The sequence below is a fragment of the Panulirus ornatus genome, chromosome 14 (genome assembly GCF_036320965.1).
Source record: "Panulirus ornatus isolate Po-2019 chromosome 14, ASM3632096v1, whole genome shotgun sequence".
Lineage (NCBI taxonomy): Eukaryota > Metazoa > Arthropoda > Malacostraca > Decapoda > Palinuridae > Panulirus > Panulirus ornatus.
In genome coordinates this window covers 7,838,260-7,859,266 of record NC_092237.1, presented here as the reverse complement: position 1 = coordinate 7,859,266, position 21,007 = coordinate 7,838,260, and the positions used below count along the sequence as shown (strand labels likewise).

Sequence of the window (21,007 nt, the reverse complement as noted above, 5' to 3'; positions counted from 1 at the left end):
CTATGGGAGCTTGGGCTTTAACGACTTGTTTACGAGGGCCCCTTCTCGGCGCAGCATCCGCCATTCTCAACCGAGATACCCACAATGAACCATCACTAATTAAAGTCCAGAGCAGGAGCAGTACTAAGGGGGCGCACAGCCCCCTGGAGCAACAGGGGGGGTGAGCAGCAGACTCCTCCCCAGCCTGGGGAGCAAAGGAAGGATAAGGGGAGAGAGTCCAGGCCTCAGCCAGCTTGAGGGGCGCGGGGGAGGTTGGAAATACAAAAGCTAGGGGGTGAGTGGGTGGGGAGCTTTAGATGAACCAAGGGAGATGAGTGAGTACGAAACAGTTGAGCAGCAGGAGAAAGTGGGGTCTGGAAGCGATGGAGAGAGAGAGAGAGAGAGAGAGAGAGAGAGAGAGAGAGAGAGAGAGAGAGAGAGAGAGAGAGAGAGAGAAATTACCCAGCTTTGGCCTGTCATCAGTGAGGGGAAACAGGAAATGTGATTTTGGGGGGGATAGGGTGTGCAATGTTTTCTACAAAGGGGTGAGAGGGACGCACCCCCGCCCCTTACTCTCCCTACCCCACCTCCTAACACCCTTCCCTCCCCATCTCTCTCCCTCACTCCTCTTCCTTCCTGTCCATTCGGTAACCTTACCCCCTCCCCCCCTTTGAAGCCTCCCTCTCCTTCCCCCCACCTGCGTCCCTCCCTCCCATATGCACCTCTTCCCTCCTTCCTTATTATAACATTCCTTTCCCCGTGCTCTCTCTCTCTCTCTCTCTCTCTCTCTCTCTCTCTCTCTCTCTCTCTCTCTCTCTCTCTCTCTCTCTCTCTCTCGTGCACCGTCCCTACTCACCCCTGTTATCTGCCTCCCTTCCCCCCCCCTTTCATTTAATAGTTCTGGAGCACAACTTTGAATACAAAGTCTACTGCTACCAGTCTGTTAGCTATTCACAACACCAGCCACCTCCGGTGTGCTGGCGCACATCTATGTTGGCGTCGCATATCTATGCTCGTGTTGCTAGTCTTATTTTGGCAACGCATATCTATGTTGGCGTCGCATATCGCATATCTATTCAGGCAAATCTATGTTGGCGTCGCATATCGCATATCTATTCAGGCAAATCTATGTTGGCGTCGCATATCGCATATCTATTCAGGCAAATCTATGTCGCATACCTATGTTGGTGTTGCTTATGTTGGTGACGCATATCTATGTTAGCGTCGCATGTTCATATTTTCTGTTTTTCCACCTCAGCGTATTACTGCCCTAACTAACACCTAATCTTTTCACTCGGCCTCCATTATTCTCAAAAGACCCCTATTGCTCTCACAAATCCCCTATTTCCTCTGACTAAACACTTATTTCCTACCCACTCATTAGATCCCTATTTCCCACTCACTAGACGTTTCTTCTTTTTTCCTCTCACAAAGCCCCCACTCACCAGACTCCTATTTTCCCCTCTCACTACACCCCACTCACTAGACCCGTATATCCCCTCTCACAACACTCATGTCCCTCCCTCTCACCACGCTCCGCGACAGACCTTCCCACTCTTACACCGATTAAAAAATACCTCTCCCTCTCTCCCAGCACTTACCCGGCCATGTTCTCCTCTCTTTCCTCAGCCCAGCCTATATAAATAAGGCCTATATTTTCTCTGAACATACTCCAGCGATCTCACTCCCTCTCCTCTCACCGAACCACAGCAGTCACACACCATACATGCTCCACATAACGTCACACACCATATACGCTCCACATAACGTCACACACCATACATGCTCCACATAACGTCACACACCATATACGCTCCACATAACGTCACACACCATATATGTTCCACATAACGTCACACACCATACATGCTCCACATAACGTCACACACCATACATGCTCCACATAACGTCACACACCCTATATGCCCCACATAACGTCACACACCATATATGCTCCACATAACGTCACACGCCATATATGCTCCACATAACGTCACACACCATATATGCCCCACATGACGTCACACACCATATATGCCCCACATAACGTCACACACCATGTATGCTCCACAAAACGTCACACCATATATGACGTCACACACCATATATGCTCCACATAATGTCACACACCATATATGTTCCGCATAACGTCACACACCATATACGCTCCACATAACGTGACACACCATATACGCTCCACATAACGTTACACACCATATATGCTTCACATAATGTCACACCATATATGCTCCACATAACGTCACACACCATATATGCCCCACATAACGTCACACACCATATATGCTCCACATAACGTCACACACTATATATGCTCCATATAACGTCACACACCATATATGCTCCACATAACGTCACACACTATATATGCTCCACAAAACGTCACACCATATATGACGTCACACACACCATATATGCTCCAAACAGCCAGCAAGATATCTCATCGCAGGAGGGAACCGCAGAGGACAGACTACCTAGAAATTCACCCCGAATCACTGGACCCAGGATTGACCCCAACGCGCTCTTAGATATACGGTATATCCTGTCTTTATATATCTGTCTTTACAGTCACTACAAACACGACTGTTCTGAGCCACCCGCTGTCTCCTGACCTCGTAGATGCGACAGTGGCGAATCTGCCACCAGCATCGTCTACCTCCAGGCTATGGAAATGGGACGACAAATGGCAACGCTAGCCCCTACTTCCGAGTCATGATAAAAGATGACGATGGCAACGCTGACGGCCATTAAACCCCAGGTCATGCAGAGGCGACGATGGCAACGCTGTCAGCCACCAAATCCAGGTCGCGAAAGAGGACACGATGGCATCGCTGCCAACCACGAACACCAGGTCGGGGAAACAAAAACACTAGACACGGCAACACTGCCAGTCACTTCATCACAAACACAAACAAATGAAAAACCCCATTTTGCGTCTCCTGTCCCCAAGTGTAATACTTTAATCCAATATGTGTGCTCGCTGTGTTGCGGCCAGACATATTACCTTCCCAGTGAGGTGTTGCACTTCGGGAACACCGCCCGGGGATAGGGAAAGGCTGGGGGGGTTGGAGGGAACGCTTCAAGCCTTCAATGAAGATCTTTTCATGAACTTCTGTAACTTCGAGATTCGTCGTTCATCTGTTTTTTGATAGAATAGAAAAGAAGGAGTGATATGCACTCACCTATGTAGGCAAATTGTTGTCTAAATAATAATAATAATAATAATAATAATAATAATAATAATAACAATAATAATATTAATAATAATAATAACAATAACATCATGAATGACTAATACTATTACTATCATTATCATGAATAATTATGATCACTATTATTATCATTATTATTATTATTATTATTATTATTATTATCATTAAGCAATTCACAACAAAGGAGAGAAATAATTTATGCATTCATCCCGGGAAAATAACAACCTTTGCCTTCCATTTTCAAATGTGTTCCCCCGCTCCTCCGCCACCATACATACAAACGTCCATGTGAACAAGCACACAAATTCAGCCTTGCACTCCGAAAAAAAAAAATACCATAAGAACAAAAAAATAACCACTATCATCCACTCTTAATAAATGAGCCATTCTCCCCTCACTACGTTTTTCTTGGTCCATTTTCTTTGAAAAAAGAGGCACAGACTACTGCAGACTGAACTTTTTCCCCCCCAACACCACCCCCTTACTGACGTTCACACCCTCTCCCTTGACTTTATTGCTTTAAGGTTAATCTATTCAGGCAATAAATGTATCGAGGTTCAAGGGTGAGTCTTCAGGAGCTGTACTTTCTCTTAGCACGTTATTAATACTATACTTTCTCCTAGTACGTTATTAATACTATACTTTCTTCTAGTACGTTATTAATACTATACTTTCTAATAATAAGTTATGGAGGAGGAATTGCCCGCCATCGCCATCATGAATAAAAAATAATGGTTGAATAACATGTATTTCTTGAATAATATATTTACACATTAAAATGTTTAACCATTAAAACTGAAAGTTCCCACTGTGGGTATATACTCAAACAAACATTTGCATATATCCTGCGTTCGAAAATAAAGTGTAACAAGAAAGAAATAAGTATTTTTTCCCCCAAAAGATTAATATATACTAGTCCACCGTACTAAAGAAAACGAGCCAAGGTTGCGTGCAGAAGGGAAGCCATGAGCGTGCACTAGGCATTGTATTAAATCAACTACCGGCTCTGAAAATGAGGAAGAATGAAGAGAAAATACACAGAAGACCACAGCTTACGGTACACTCAGCCGTGACACAGCACAGGCGGCGATGATAAGTTACGTGGGATGAACACATTCATGTGATCTGTCCAGTCGTATATACTAAGGGAAGGACCCGGATGAGACGAGGTTTACTAGGGAAGGACCCGGATGGGATGGGGTATACTTAGGTAAGGGCCCGGATTAGACGGGGTATACTAAGGGAAGGACCCGGAGATGAGGTATACTTAGGTAAGGGCCCGGATTAGACGGGGTATACTTAGGGAAGGACCCGGATGAGACGAGGTATACTAAGGGAAGGACCCGGATGTGATGTGGTATACTTAGGGAAGGGCCCGGATGAGACGGGGTATACTAAGGGAAGGACCCGGATGAGACGAGGTATACTAAGGGAAGGACCCGGATGAAATGGGGGTATACTTAGTAAGGGCCCGGATGAGATGGAGTATATTTAGGCAAGAGCCTGGATGAGATGGGGTATACTTGGGTAAGGGGTCCAGAGATGGAGGTATACTTATGGAAGGACCCGGATGAGACGAGGTATACTAAGGGAAGGACCCGGATGAGATGGGGGTACACTTAGGTAAGGGCCCGGATGAGACAGAGAATGGGGGTGGGGGATAGAATTTGACGACGACTACTCCAAGCTAGGAATTCCACTGTGAAGAAAAACGACATATATTCAGTATTGTAAGATCTGTGAGGACCCATTTTCATTCTAGTGGTGTGTGCGTGTGAAGAACGGAGCACTGGACCCCATTAGGAGCTTAACGCCAGGTAACCATTCGTCGAACGCGACCCACCCAAACTAAAAAATGAACATCAAGGGTTTGCAGTGAGAGTACATTGCTCTGTCCGAAGACTCGAACCCGGGTAGGGTAGATGTGATGGATCGTTGCGCGCGTGGCAAGTCCGTACATCACTGTGCGTTCTGTCCGTACTTTCTAAGGACGTACGTACGTACCCTTGCCTCCAGCCACAGGATACCAAGTTAGGCCTCATTCCAGGCTTGCCAGGAGGGGGGCGGAGCCTAGCCACCATCACCATGGCAACAGGACGCCGCTTCTCGTTACCATGGCAACCAAGAGGGGACGGCAGCCGCTCATACGAGAATTAGGCTAAACATAGACAAGCTGAGCATGGCGGGTTGTGAAATAATAGTAAATATTATATATATACACACACTTATAAATAATTTACTATTATCACAAAATGTCATGCTCAGCTTGTGTGTGTGTGTGTGTGTGTGTGTGTGTTTCATGTTGTGGTCTCTGGCTGTTCTAGCTCTACATCTTTCAAAGAAGAACTCTAATGACACCATCAAAATGCTTCTAAAAACTTGAAAGTATGTGATCATGTCACAGAATGGAAGATATATATATATATATATATATATATATATATATATATATATATATATATATATATATATATATATATATATATATATATATATCACTGTGTCCCATCCTCATTACTAATTGTATTTACTGGGTTGAATTTCATCAACCATGTTCAAGATCAGATGCAAGATTTGTCTATGTCCCTTTGTGATTACATGCAATCCTTGTGACTTGTTACTTATCTCATGACTTTGGCATCCTACACAAACATAATTAGGCATGAGTCCCAATCCTTCTGCAGAGTCATTTGCATAGATCAGGAAGAACAATGGTTCCAGGACTGAGCCCTGTGGCATGCCAGTCGTAACGCCAATCCGTTCTGAGATGGGTACGTGGGACGACCGTACACACTGTCCTCCGCTGTCAATACACTTTCGAACTGATAATCTGGACCCTGGCTTCTGTTCTGAGGTAGAAGGGGAGAATGGCCGTGGGTAGGCGGGAGGGAGAGAGAGAGAGAGAGAGAGAGAGAGAGAGAGAGAGAGAGAGAGAGAGAGAGAGAGAGAGAGAGAGAGAGAGAGAGAGAGAGAGAGAGAGAGAGAGATGGAGGAAATGTGAGACTGCTGGAGGGGGAGGGGCCTGGAGACACGAGCCGGTATGAATAAATACCTTGCGGCTGCTGGCTGATAAACGAGCTAAAAATAACCCTCGTTTGATGTGGCAGATAAGAGAGGAGAGCTGGGTCGGGTGGGAGGGGGGGGGAGCATGGCGATTGCAGAAGAGAAAGGTAAGGAAAGGACATAGAGACAGGCGGTACGGAATGGGAGGAAGTGGCGTGACAGTAGGAAAGGGAGGGAAGGTGTGTGTGGTGGCAAAGAAACGACGATAAGACATGAGTGAGGGAAGGAATGATGTAGTAATGACAGAAGGGGGGTGGATACAAAGGGAGAAAGGGAGCAGATGTAGTGGAAATGAGAAAAGGAGAATGATAGAGCAATACATGGAGTGTGGATCGTAGCAGGTATGATACCTTCCATCTCATACACCACCTCCCTCTACCCCAGTCCACTCACCACCATCTTTACTTCCCTCCTCCACCTTCTACTCCCCATATATCTCCCCTACTCTCTACACAACCACAGACGGATCACCTTCGATTTCTTCTTACTTTCCAGTTTATGACCATGTGCGACGTGTGCTGCTGCTGCTGCTGCTATAGCTGGAGGCGCAGCCGTTAAAACAGGTTGTTGACACAATCCTCTGGCAAAATCAATTCCCACGTCGCTACGATTTTTCTTTTCTAAATAAAAATAAAAAAAAAAACTCTCGGGTGTGCTGTGGCAGTGGGGTCCGGGTCGGCAGGAGGCACAACAGGTACGAAAAGTGTACATAAAATAAAACCCGTCGTAAGTGATCCCACGTCACGCCTGGTCTTAATCCACGGAGCCCGCCCGTGACCACCACCCCCGACTGTGCCTACCTCCTCCACCATCAACAACAGCAAAGACCAGAAGATGTATCGCGAGACACGGGGACACGATCGACTCAGAGAGGAGAGCAGAATGCTCACATATCGGCAGCCCTCCTACCCATGCTGAGGTATCGCCACGCAAGGTGCGTCCTGGTAATCTCTATCAACATAGGAAAGGCACAAAAAAAAAAAAAAGGAGTCTCCAAAAATATAGCGTAGCCTCCCCTGGACGGAGAAAACGCACTGAAATTCCCGTCTCCCGTCAGTAAATGGACACGACGGAAACCTGATAATACTGGAAAAATTGTCTCGCGTGTTTCAGCAGACATGGACACCTGCAGAACACGAAACTCCACAATGGATTAACGCAACTTAATCCATTTGAATATTATATTGTTCGTAATTACTCTTCCCTTTCATTTCTCAAACATTTCGCAAATACTGACCATCGAAGCCTCATTCGCTGGTGTAGTTGTTCCACGCATCTCCACATCTGACCGACCCTTCCTCCACAGTCGCCTATCCACACGCAAAGCCTAGGATAATCCAGCAGAATATATAGCTTTCAGTCACAATACACACCATTTTCTTTAGTCCAGTTTACGTAAATTTCTCACATCCAAAAATCATGCACTCACGATCAAGAAAGAACAAGTTCACCCGGGAAAGAACCTCGCGTACAATTGTCGCTTACAAGACGTAAGCTAAGGATGGAATATGGCCAAGTAGCCGTAAAGACCTTGGTCGAGACATGTAGTTTAACATATCTGCGGCTGCAACAGAAAACGAGGGGGAGTAACATTACGCCACCGTGTCTAGCGGGGCACTGTCGGCTGACGGACCGCAAGCCCAACTGTTTTTTTTTTTCTCCATGACAGTCAACGGATGTATAAAATCTGGCTAATTACTTCCAAACTATTAGAATAAAAGAAATACCACAACCCATCTTAGATAACATAATGAACCCAGGTCTTGTTTAAAAATGGCTGGAGCCAAATTAGACCAACGAACTTTTTAAAAGAACTTTTTATAAAATCTAACGCCCAACTGTGCTCAATTTATGACACGATAAACACTGTAACTTAGTACAAGGCTTGTTCTTCGTAAAGTTATATATTTTCCTCCGGTGAGCGATACGCGTTAGCCATGCTCTCCTGGGGCAAAAATCTCAACATAGGTACTTGTATTCTACGAGTCCACGGGGAAAAGGAAACACGAAAAGTTCCCAAGTGCACTTTCGTGTAATAATCACATCATCAGTGGAGACACAATAGAGAAATATAACAGTCAGTTGATACACATCGAAGAGACGAAGCTGGGACGCCATTTGGTACTAGTATATGTGAGTATTCTCGCGTAGTGAATCTACCTTCCAACACCCACACATATATCCTCAGGCACATACCCTTATGCTTGGCCAAACCACCTCCACTACCAAGATTCCGCATGCATGTGTACAGCTTGTCCTCAGTAGCCCCCGCCATCCCCGTCAGTAGGGGATGCATGAAAACCCGTCATTTACAAGAGAGCGAGGGGCCAGCTCGCGCCCTAGACCGACGCCACCTGCCACCACCCTACCGACCGAACATGGAACTACAGATTACGGCAGTAAATATCCAGTTATAAGAGGAAAAAGATAATATATATATATATATATATATATATATATATATATATATATATATATATATATATATATATATATATTCATTTGGGCACACAAGCCATCTTGACACTAAAAGACACACGTCAATAATAATCGCAAATATTTACATCACACGAAACTTCAAAGAGAGGGCAGGAATTTTAAAGAAACAAGAGGCTAGAGAGAGAGAGAGAGAGAGAGAGAGAGAGAGAGAGAGAGAGAGAGAGAGAGAGAGAGAGAGAGAGAGAGGGGGGGGGGGTAGGGGTTCCAGTCACAAACTGAGTCGCAGGAACAGTCGATGGGAAAAGGCCAGAGGTCGCGAGGTCAGCGGACCACCAAACTATCGAGCTGGCTGGATGCCTGTCATCTGGCCACGAGATCTGCCCCGTGGCCCGGGTGGACTAGAGTCAAGCCAGGCAGATGGGCCAGCCAACCAGCCAGCCAGCCAGGAAGCCAGCCAGCCAAGCAGGCAGTCAGCTCATTACATTAAGGCGCCGATCGATACCAGAGGCCGTTGGTCGGTCGGGTTGATGAGAATATGACTTTCATCTTGAGCCAATGTCTCCGGGACACACGAGATGCCATTACCTGGGGAAATGGCCTCTCTCTCTCTCTCTCTCTCTCTCTCTCTCTCTCTCTCTCTCTCTCTCTCTCTCTCTCTCTACGCGTCACAGAGTTGGCAGGACACCATCTCGTCCTCCCTCTCCCGTGGACACTTCTTACAGTGGGAGACGAGGACGTGTGGGCCAAGGGAGGGGGTCGAGCCTGTAGACTGGCGCGGCCTGGACGTCCTAGGATGGCACGGGTGGAAGGGAGGTCGTCTGGCGGGAGCGGCAAGGGTGGCACGGGGCAGTGAAACGCGGGGAATGGGACGGGTGGAAAAGAGAAGATGTGGTGTGAGGCCTGGGAGCAGTGGGCGGGTGGCCGCCGTATATAAATTAGGGCCAGGCTCCCCCCCGCCACCATCGGAAGGACACAGGAAACGTTTTAAGCAACTGTGTTATGGCAGGTGTTGCTCTCCCAGTGTATAGCCTGGCTGGTGCCTCACCCCTGCTGCGTCATCTGCCACAGTCTCTCCTGCCTCAACCCTGCTGCGCCATCTGCCACATTCTCTCCTGCCCCACCCCTGCTGCGCCATCTGCCACAGTCTCTCCTGCCCCATCTCTTACCGTCCCATCTGCTACAGTCTCACCTGCCCCATCTCTGATTCGCCATCTGCCACAGTCGCTCCTGCCCCACCCCTGCTGCGCCATCTGCCACAGTCTCTCCTGCCCCACCCCTGCTGCGCCATCTGCCACAGTCTCTCCTGCCCCATCTCTTACCGTGCCATCTGCCACAGTCTCACCTGCTCCATCTCTTACCGTGCCATCTGCCACAGTCTCACCTGCCCCACCCCTGCTGTGCCATCTGCCACAGTCTCTCCTGCCCCATCTCTTACCGTGCCATCTGCCACAGTCTCACCTGCCCCACCCCTGCTGTGCCATCTGCCACAGTCTCTCCTGCCCCATCTCTTACCGTGCCATCTGCCACAGTCCCACCTGCCCCATCCTTACCGTGCCACCTGCCACAGTCAGAATGGTCAATTTTGCCGTACGTGCTCAACTCCTTCCAGTCTACCTCCTCTCCCACCATCCATCGTCCACTGTCAGTACTTACGGATAATTGTGGAGGTCTGTCGTCTTCCAAAACATGCAAGATGATTTATTAACCTGAAAGAAGAAGGAAAATATACTTTAGTTGACGGTAAGACACTATAAAATCTAAGGTTAGGAATACATAAGGTTCACCTTAATTGTTTTCTTTACTGAAATGGAAATGTTCTTACTTACACTTCACTACACAACCTTCAACTTTAAGTATTTCCTTAGCTTTAATGAATATAAAATGACTCAGCCATCAGTTGAATACATCAATTACACCAGAGATACAATAAATCAATAACGCCTACATTCTCTTACCACAAACAGGTAATTACACACACACACACACACACACACACACACACACACACACACACACACACACACGCACACACACAAGCTGAACCAAAAAGATAAGTTACACGAGTTTACACAACAGCAAACATTAAGGAAATACCCATCATTCATCACCTGACACGTAACGGGAAAGAGACAAAAAGAAAAGAAAAAAAAAAAGCATTAAAATCAACCGAAATTAAAAAAAAAAAAAACTATCACCATTGCCTTTACACCCTACAGACACCCTTCTACACTCCTCCCTTCCTAATGCTGCAGGAGTTGTGACATGATGTAAGCGTTCTCCCTACCCTCACCTCACCGTTCTGAGTCATTCAGCCGTGGAAACTCTCGTTCCCACCCACCCCTCCCTCAATTTCCCCCATCTCTAGGAGTTCCCACCCCTGCAACAATCACCCACCCTGCCCCCCAACGACCTTCCCATCCCTGGTGCAGTCGCCACCCATCCCTGGCACCAGCAGGGCCAGGAGCCAGCCGCCTGCCTGTCTGTCTGCCTACCACACAGGCAACTGCAAGATGGCAGAGGACTCCAGCTCCTTTCCCCCCCTCCAGCTGGTCCACAAAAGGTGTGAGACTTACCAAGACGGAAGTGACAGCAAGGAGAGAACCTATCAACTCTTAAGGACAGAAAATAACGGACAGACACCAAAACCTACATCAGAGACGACGGCTGTTGACCAACGACTCCGAAATGAATTTGAAAATGAGCCTGAGTGACATCTGGTTTATCCACTAATCAATATTTGTATCAATTCTTCCATGTTAGTTACTGTTGGACGAGCTGACATTTTATGCATCATAGATTACAATGAGATATGAAAGAACGAGACGATGATACATAAAAAATATTCATTTCGAAGGTATTAATCTATCAAAAGGTCATGACCCCCCTAGCACAGGTCTCTCCTGAGCCAGGTCATCCGTACCTTCGGCCACCATATCCTCACATACACCTCCTCCTCCTCCTCCTCCTCCTCACACTCTCGAGAACCCACTCTACCAGCTCCACCACCATCTCCTCCTCCTCCTCCTCCTCCTCCAGACAACCCTGAGAAATACCCACCACGCAAAACACTCGAGCGACTCGTAAAAAAAACAATATACCTCGTCGAGGAATACAGAGTCAAGCTGCAGCTTCCTCTGAGCTCGAAAAAAATAAAAGGAAAGTCGATGAATAAAGGAGGGTGAGATGCGTGCAAGGAATAGAGCGCACTGGAACGATGTGGTATACCGGGGTCGACGTGCTGCCAAAGGATTGAACCAGGGTATTTGAAACGTCTAGGGTAAACCATGGAAAGGTCTGTGGGGCCTGGATGTGGATAGGGAGCTGTGGTTTCGTTGCATTACACATGACAGGCAGAGACTGAGTGTGAACTAAGGTTGGGGAGAGTGGTAGGTGGGGAGGAGGGGACCTTCTGCCATCCTCTCCTTAATGTCAAACAACCCTCCTCATATACTCCCACATCCATCACCCTCCTCTTCTTCCATTCCTTCCTCACGCCCACCATGATTCACCTCCACCTTATATCTCCCATAGCTTCTTCCCATCCTCCACCTCCCCCTCTCGTCCCTCTCCTGCCCCACTCACCGCCCTCTTCTCTCCCACACCCCCAGCCCTCAAAAACTCCCATTTACCTCACTCACCCGCGTCCCTAGCCCTAATCTCTGGTGAGTGTCCTACCCATCTCCCCGCCGTGATGCAATCTCCCCATCGGTGCCACCCCCGCCTCGCAAGCTCCCTTATCACTTGCTCCCCAACAACATTTCCAGTTCCTGGACCCCATTCACAAGGTTCCAGCCCAAGTCCTCTCCCTTCTCTTTCAACAACTTCCAGCAATTCCAAACATCACACAAAAAAAATTATTCCACCATTTGGACTGACATAATCTATATTCCTTATCATTTTCCACTTCCGGCTTTCAAAAGAATTTCTAAAATTAGCTTAAATAATCAAGTTCTGACACAATATTTCCCATTAAATGTCCAAAGCTTCTCGCTTTATATATATATATATATATATATATATATATATATATATATATATATATATGGGGAAGGGGCTTTTTGGTAACTCCTTTACCGTGTTTTCATTATAACTCTCAGATTTCTTATGAAATTCGTAGCTTTCCATCATCCAGTGACACCATCCTGGCCAACACTACTCGAATCCAGGCCGGACGCCAACTTTCCAGTCCTATGATGGACACCAACTTTCCAGTTCCAAGAAGGACACCAACTTTCCAGTTCCAGGAAGGACACCAACTTTCCAGTTCCAGGAAGGACACCAACTTTCCAGTTCCAGGAAGGACACCAACTTTCCAGTTCCAGGAAGGACACCAACTTTCCAGTTCCAGGAAGGACACCAACTTTCCAGTTCCAGGAAGGACACCAACTTTCCAGTTCCAGAAAGGACACCGACTTTCCAGTTCCAGGACGGACATCACCTCCGCGGTTCCTGAATCAACACCAACTCCTCCAGGTTCCAGCACCAACATCTCTTCCATTCCAGTTTCCAGACGAGGGGGTTCTCCAGCCTTTTACATACCAAGTACTCCCTGAGGGCCACTGGAATATCCTACGTACCTCTTGGATTTAATAATTACCCCCTTTTAATTGGCTCCAGGGAGAGGAAAAGTGAATATGACGCGTTTATTCAGGTGTTCTCATCTTTTATTCATTTTCTTCCACCATATACGAGTGTGACACGGACCCTGAAGGAGAGATGTACCCCTGGAGATAACCATACCACCCTACCCTCCCTCCCTGTGGGGTAAATGTAGCACCAGCCATCACCATCTTCCCATTTTCTGGCCAGATACTCTCCCCCCCCTCCTCCCTGACCACCACTGAACCGTGTCGCCTCTCTCTCTCTCTCTCTCTCTCTCTCTCTCTCTCTCTCTCTCTCTCTCTCTCTCTCTCTCTCTCTGCTTGACTGGGAACACAATCTGTGTGTTTGTCTCCCCACCCTCATGTCCGGCCAATCATCCTCTCCTGTGTGGGTGACAGCATTAACCCCCCCACCCAACCATATCTCCCTTCCCTTATCAGTCCTTCCCGTGCGCTTTCCCCCTTCCCAAACAAGGTCGTGTCCTTCACTTACCTAAAACTCCCACCGTCGTGGATTTCTTCCAGGAACACCTCAAGTTCCTCGATGTTTCCCCATGTGGCTGCTTTTCCCGCCAAATCTTCACTCTGTCCGTGTACGTAAACTGTCTCATCCGTCTCGTGTGAGAACTGTCCTTTCCGTTCCTGTCTTTACGTCTGTCACAGTCCCTCTGTCACACCTGACCTCCCCCGTCATTTAGTCTAATGACCACTCGGGGGAAAAATAAATAAATAAATGAATAACGTGAACACTTAACTGAATGACGTGTGAAGCTTCTGCCTTCCTCTGGGAAGTAACTTCACTACTTCACGGAACGGGAAGGTAACTTCCATCCTACAGGGAACAGTAACGACCTCCGGCCCCTCTCTGGACGGTGCACTGGTTGAAGTGATCAGACTAGCGAGTCTCATCGTCTGTCTCACCATCAGCAGCCACCTCCTCCTCCCGTACCTACACCACCCAGTTATGATCCTCAACCATCCTTCTTCCCCTTCCTTCATTATCAACTGTCCTTCCCGCTCCATTCGCCTCCTTCTCTGCCCGCTTCTTCTATCCCTGACCCCTCTACAGTTGAACATTTCCCCCTTCCCCCTACTCTCTCTCTCTCTCTCTCTCTCTCTCTCTCTCTCTCTCTCTCTCTCTCTCTCTCTCTCTCTCTCTCATACATGTCTTTCATCTTAAAATCTAATATTCTTTCTAGATTATTTTCCTTACATGTTTTTCACCATCTTTCTCCCCTCACTCCTTTTTAGCGCCCCTTCCCTCGCCTAATGCCACATCTCTCGCGACCCCTCTTGTTTCCTAACCTGGCTATCTCTCTCCCCCATCACCCGTAATCCTTCACCCCGAGCCTCACCCGCTCGCTCCGCCCAACACCTGCCACCTGGATGACGTCAGGAGGGGAGGTAAGCATCAACAAAACAAGAAAAAAAAAAAAACGACCTGGGGTTGTGAGTCCTCTTTCCCCAACTGTCCAATGACTACCACCTGAACTCTGACCTCATCTGCCAGAGTGACCATCACAACTGCCCTCGTAACCAAAGGGCCGACCAGACCCTACCTCCTGACGGTGGCGTGGGCTCCCTCCCAGCCAAGGTCTCCAACAACTTCTGCTGAACCCCACTATGCTGTCAAGCTTTCAAAGTGGTTTTCAGCTCAGACTTACTGCAAGACCTCCTTCCTTCCTGCTGCTTCTTCACTAATGAACAACCGCGTCACAAGTTCGCTCGCTCCGATACCAACATTCATTCCTCCAGTCACTCCGTACCACACACACAGCAGTGGCTGGCTGTGGTCGAGGTTCGGTCATCCTTGTTGTGTCTGGTCAGCTGGGGAAACGACGCGGGACATCATCACCACCACTGTATCACGGCAACATGACAACGCTCTAGTTGACTCCAGGTCGCGTCAAAGTTATCGCTGTCCGCCCCGGTGCGTTCTGACTGCATGGGGAACGATGCACAGTGAGGAGAGATAAGTGGTATCAAGAGGTCATCTGCTAGAGTGACAGTATTCCTAATGTATACAGATGGAGGCTGGAGAGCACTGGAGACGTAGCCAGTGTGTGTGTGTCCACTAGGTGGTGGTCAGGGGCCATACATGGAGAAGGGGAGGACGACTGCTGCCCATGGATCAATACCTGTCCTGTACATATTCATTTCACGAACACATCTGGCCCGGTAGTGTGGCATCGACCCAGTACCACGTGACCTGACACTAGCCACGACCCGCCCATGAACATCTCACAAGCCATAGAGTAAACAACACCTCATACATAATGCAAGACTCACTCTATGAGAGATTATGAGGAGATAATTCGTTTTATATTTATCTCCTGTGGCCACCAGCCACCAGATCCTCACGGCTCGCTGACACTGCACCATCGTCCAACAGGCCTAAACCCTAGGCTGGCCTGTCTATCCTTAGCCACACACCGTCCTCTCACCTGTCTATCCCCGCCCACCTACACTGTCCAACGCCACCAAAATCCTCCCCGCCCCACACCCCAGATAACCTCCCCGCCCCACCCACCCCCCAGCTCACCTCCCCGCCAACCCGACCCTTTTCAACTGTAGAGAGATTTTAGAAGCTTAAAAAGAGCTTGTGCTTTTAAGCTGCTTACAGTTTTGCACTGCATTCAGTCCTTTATATATACATATATATATATATATATATATATATATATATATATATATATATATATATATATATATATATATATATATGTGTGTGTGTGTGTGTGTGTGTGTGAAGTTCGCCATTTCTCGCGTTAGCGAGGTAGCGTTAAGAACAGAGGAATGAGCCTAAGAGGGAAAATCCTCACTTGGCCCCCTTCTCTGCTCCTTCTTTTGCAAAACTAAAACCTGGTCTACTGATACAAAAACTAACAAAAACAACAACATCCAGACAAAAATCCGGGATGCATAAATCTATGACCACTACACGTGCCCCAGCAGTGCTGTTGTCGTCCCCCCCTGTGTGACCTGGGGCGTGACCCGAGTGGTACGGGGTCATCGATCGGCCGGAGGTGGTGGAAGGGGAGGAGAGAGGTGGGACGGAGGAGGAGGAGGAGGAGGATAGCGGGGGGCGGAGGAGGAACCACTGATATCCGGAGAGGGATCTAATCGCTTCCCTCCCTCCCTCCACCGACGTCTCTGATTCCCGACATGGCCAAAACGGAACTTGTCTCCCGCCACCAGCTTCCCTCACACTCTCGCTCCCTCCCCTCCCCTTTCCTCCTCCTTCTCTCTTCTTCCCCTCTCTCCCCCCTCAACTTTCTCCCCCTCGCATCAAAATCAATCCCAGCACTTCCTCTACCTCGATGTGTATAAATATAGATCGCATCAATGCAGTCCTCGCTCGCCCTGGCAGCCAAGTCGCTCGGCTGAACCCAGGGAAGAAAATGACCCAGTTTTCCCCTTCCCTGTTCCCACACGGAGCCATCCTCTCACGACCGGCTCCACCAGGACACACACACACACACACACACACACACACACACACACACACATACACACACACACACACACACACACACACACACACACACACACACACATACACACATTATTAATGCCCACCAAACTCATGGTTTTGAGACTCAGGGAGACGAGAAAGAAAAAATAAATAAACACCAGCGAAGATGATATACCGCTGGAGTGATTATCTATACGGAAATAAATAAATAAAGGAGAGATAATAATAAAGTAATACATACATTCATTACGAGGTCATCTGCTATTCATAATGTCCCGTTCGGTATAGTGTAGCGGGATCACCAATGACACAGACGGATCACTCGCATCAACCCGATCTCTCGTGTCGCTCGTGCTTATGCAAATGACTCTCTCTCTCTCTCTCTCTCTCTCTCTCTCTCTCTCTCTCTCTCTCTCTCTCTCTCTCTCTCTCTCTCTCTCCTGCTTCAAATTAGCAATGAATTATCATCCTAATTTCCCTTTCCTTTTTACATCCAACACTTTCTTTTTTTTTTTAGTGTGTTTTCATATTTTTTTTCTTCCTCCTCGCCTTCCTAATTCCTTTCTTCCGTCTCCCTCACATCTCCACTCCACCAGCTTCATGGGGAATCTACCACCATCCCACCAGACACCGCGGCGAAATTAATTGGTCCAGAGAGAGAGAGAGAGAGAGAGAGAGAGAGAGAGAGAGAGAGAGAGAGAGAGAGAGAGAGAGAGAAGGGTGAGGTTGGTGGAGCTTCTCCTCCCTCCCTCCCTCACCCACAGGGCCCTCCCACCCTGGGCTTAATCCATCACAAAGCAACTCATCCGTCCTAGGGGAATTAAGACACACTGTAGCCGCTTCAGTAGTAGAGACGAGACAATCTGGCGGGCAAACGTTAAAAATGCATAATATCTGATGGCTGGCGTTTAATGTAGGTGGCTTGGGGTGGGGGTGTGGCAGCGTCAGGAGACAAGGAAGGACCGTAACTGCCGCAGCAGGAGTCGGGAGTGGGGGGAAAACCAGGACTGATTAAATGAACAGGGCAGCAGACCTTGGCCGACATGATGCTGGGAAAGGGTCGGGCGTTCGTGGAAGACGAGCTGGAGCTGGAAGACGTCATGACGTCACTGGAAGTGTCTGTGAGTGTGTGTGTGTGTGTGTGTGTGTGTGTGTGTGTGTGTGTGTGTGTGTGTGAGGACATGGGGTGCCCTTAGGACATGGCACACGTAACCAAAGGAAGATAGAAAGAAAAAAGAACCCTGTGGCAGCCCTAGACACAGAGCAGCTACGGCAGCAACGTTGGCTGGCATACGGCCATCTCCGGCAGGAGGCAAGCAAGCAGCAGCGGCAGCAGCCTCACTCAACACCAGTAGAGGATGAAGGACGACCATCTCCGGCAGGAGGCAAGCAAGCAGCAGCGGCAGCAGCCTCACTCAACACCAGTAGAGGATGAAGGACCGACCATCTCCGGCAGGAGGCAAGCCAGCAGCAGCGGCAGCAGCCTCACTCAACACCAGTAGAGGATGAAGGACCGACCATCTCCGGCAGGAGGCAAGGCAGCAGCAGCGGCAGCAGCCTCACTCAACACCAGTAGAGGATGAAGGACCGACCATCTCCGGCAGGAGGCAAGCCAGCAGCAGCGGCAGCAGCCTCACTCAACACCAGTAGAGGATGAAGGACCGACCATCTCCGGCAGGAGGCAAGCCAGCAGCAGCGGCAGCAGCCTCACTCAACACCAGTATAGGATGAAGGACCGACCATCTCCGGCAGGAGGCAAGCAAGCAGCAGCGGCAGCAGCCTCACTCAACACCAGTAGAGGATGAAGGACCGACCATCTCCGGCAGGAGGCAAGCCAGCAGCAGCGGCAGCAGCCTCACTCAACACTAGTAGAGGATGATGGACCGATCTGCCAAGGCCGCAAGAGCGGTGGGAGACCAGAGTCAAGCGTGAGGAAGAGAGAGATTTGGTGGTGAGTTTAAGAGGCACATTTGAGGTTCAAAACGATGGGGGGGGGGGGTAGTAGCTACCTTCAAAGGGGTAGTCTTGGCTGTACATTAAGAGGGGGTAGTCCAACAGGAGAGACAGGGAAGGTGGAGACACCTCAGGACTACTGGTTGTGTACCGGTAGTTCCGTGGAATATGAAGTGGTTGAGGGTCATTTTGCTCCGGCCAACGACACAGGACAACACCGGCGGAGATAGGACAAGAGAACATATCGAAAACATGATAAAAATTCAAGGAATAAAACCGCGGCAAAAGAATACATCTTCCCGCAACTCTGATCATTTTCGAGCGAACTGCTACGAGTGAACTACTGGTCATAACCTGTACAAACCCAGTGCCTGGGGCACCTACCAACCTCTGCTGTGTCCAGAGGTTCCAACAAACGCTCCTCCACCCGCCTCCCTCCACCGTACCAAAAGCTTGTGTGTCTACATCCAATCCCAGTTTCTAAAATCTGGTCCCCTGATTCTACAGGGAAGCATTTCATCTAAGGCACCTGTAGCTTACAAGGGTAAGGTGCAGGAGAGTATGGAGTGTGTGGTGGCCACAATACAACGACAGGGGGAGGGTGAAGGGTGGGCCCTATACAAGGTACCCCTTGTGTCAGAGAGGGGGAAGTTTTAAGGTATATCTAATATACGGTATGTAATTACAGGATATACAGCCGCAGGTTACTGCAGCAGCTTTCCTCCCTCCCTCTCTCCCTCTCTCTCTCTCTCTCTCTCCCCTCCATCATGTAACCTCACCTTCTCCTCCCTCCTCCTCCCCGTTCGCCTCCTGCCACACCACCCGAGCGAGGAGGTGCTCACCCCGGCCGTGTCACATGACCCTCCCCTCCTCCCTGCCTCAAACTCAACAAGACAGGCGACGCGTCTAGGAGGGTTTTAAGTCACACACACACACACACACACACACACACACACACCAAACTCATAAAACCCTTCACATATTTTTTCTTCCCTGTATCCTATTCATCATCTGTCCTCTATCCATCTACTATCTGCGTGTATGGAAGGCCCGAGGAGGGATCTAGGTAAACCATCAGCACAACTACTGAATATAAATTCTCCCCAGGCGAGGGAAATGGACGATAATATAGTTATTGTGGACAGTGTAGGGGAGAGAGAGAACTTCCCCAAATAGATCAGGGGTCGGCGCTGGCATCAAGACAATTCGCTTCCGTCCAGACAGGGACGATAAGCCGGTTCATACAATTTACAAGAGGCGACCATAAGGCATTTAAGGGGAAGGACATACCTGTTAGCGTTCCACAGCGCATTGTATTTCCCCCCTATTCACGGCCTTTATACATAGGCTTCGATCCTTCCTGGTCTTATGTCTTGCAATCTTCAATTCATATAACCACGTCCTTTAGAAAATTATAAGGTCCTTGAGGTAGTATTCCTGGACCACACATGTTCACTATGACGCAGTTCACGTAATCCCGCCACTTGCAGAGCGTTTTCTATTAATGCGTCAAGCAAGTACAACCGCCCAACATTTTCTTCTAAATTGCAGAGCCAAAAATCTCCACTCAAGAGCCTCTTGTAGCGTTCCACCTCATTTAAAAGTGGTTTCCGTCGTTTACAAAGATTATTTAAGTACGGGTATTCCCCCACTCACTCACTTCAGCGTGTTCTAGTACATTCCTCCCTCGAAAGTGCATTCGGGGGTAACCAACACACGAAAAAGTTAAGTATTTGTTTAAGCAGTTTAACTTCACACGGGCCCATTATCATCACTTAATCCTCCATACTTACGAATGTTAACCATAGCACAAAAAAGTTCGGTAAATGGCAGGCTTTATAGTTTCGAAAGCGTTCTATAGTAGGATACGCTCGATCAAGGGCGCATAGCAGGTGTTCCGAGTAATTACGCTCGATCAAGGGAACAATGCAGGTGCTCGAGTAAAATATTCTCGATCAAGGGCACAGTAGGGGCCAGCGCCATGTGCACTCGTCATTTGATGCCACTCCGTGTCCAGCTTCTACAACGGTAGCGCACCTAGTACTGCCTTATTCTACGATCTTTTATCCTTTGCAAGTGTGGCGTCGCTTGAAGTAATGGATACTAACCCACTCGATGAAGTAATGAAGTTCACGCTAAAATAATGACTATAATAACAATAACAATAATAATAATGATAATCTAAGCCTTTAAATGTGAGCCACACACACACACACACACACACACACACACTTTGAGGAAAATATGCTCGCTCAAAGGCGCATTAG

General features: G+C 48.3%; 1 protein-coding gene across 2 annotated transcripts in view; it reads right to left on the bottom strand.

Annotated features, from left to right (window-relative positions):
• Window positions 1-21,007, bottom strand: part of Nrt (Neurotactin) — a 96,505-nt gene that overhangs the window by 42,645 nt on the left and 32,853 nt on the right. The window contains exon 2 of one of the 2 annotated variants that reach the window (XM_071669528.1): window positions 10,365-10,417. The exons of the other annotated variant lie outside the window; for it this stretch is intronic. Within the exon in view, the coding sequence (XP_071525629.1) occupies window positions 10,365-10,399 (35 nt within the window). The 5' untranslated portion in view covers window positions 10,400-10,417. The remainder of the gene's footprint in view (window positions 1-10,364; window positions 10,418-21,007) is intronic. 2 annotated transcript variants of the gene reach the window in all.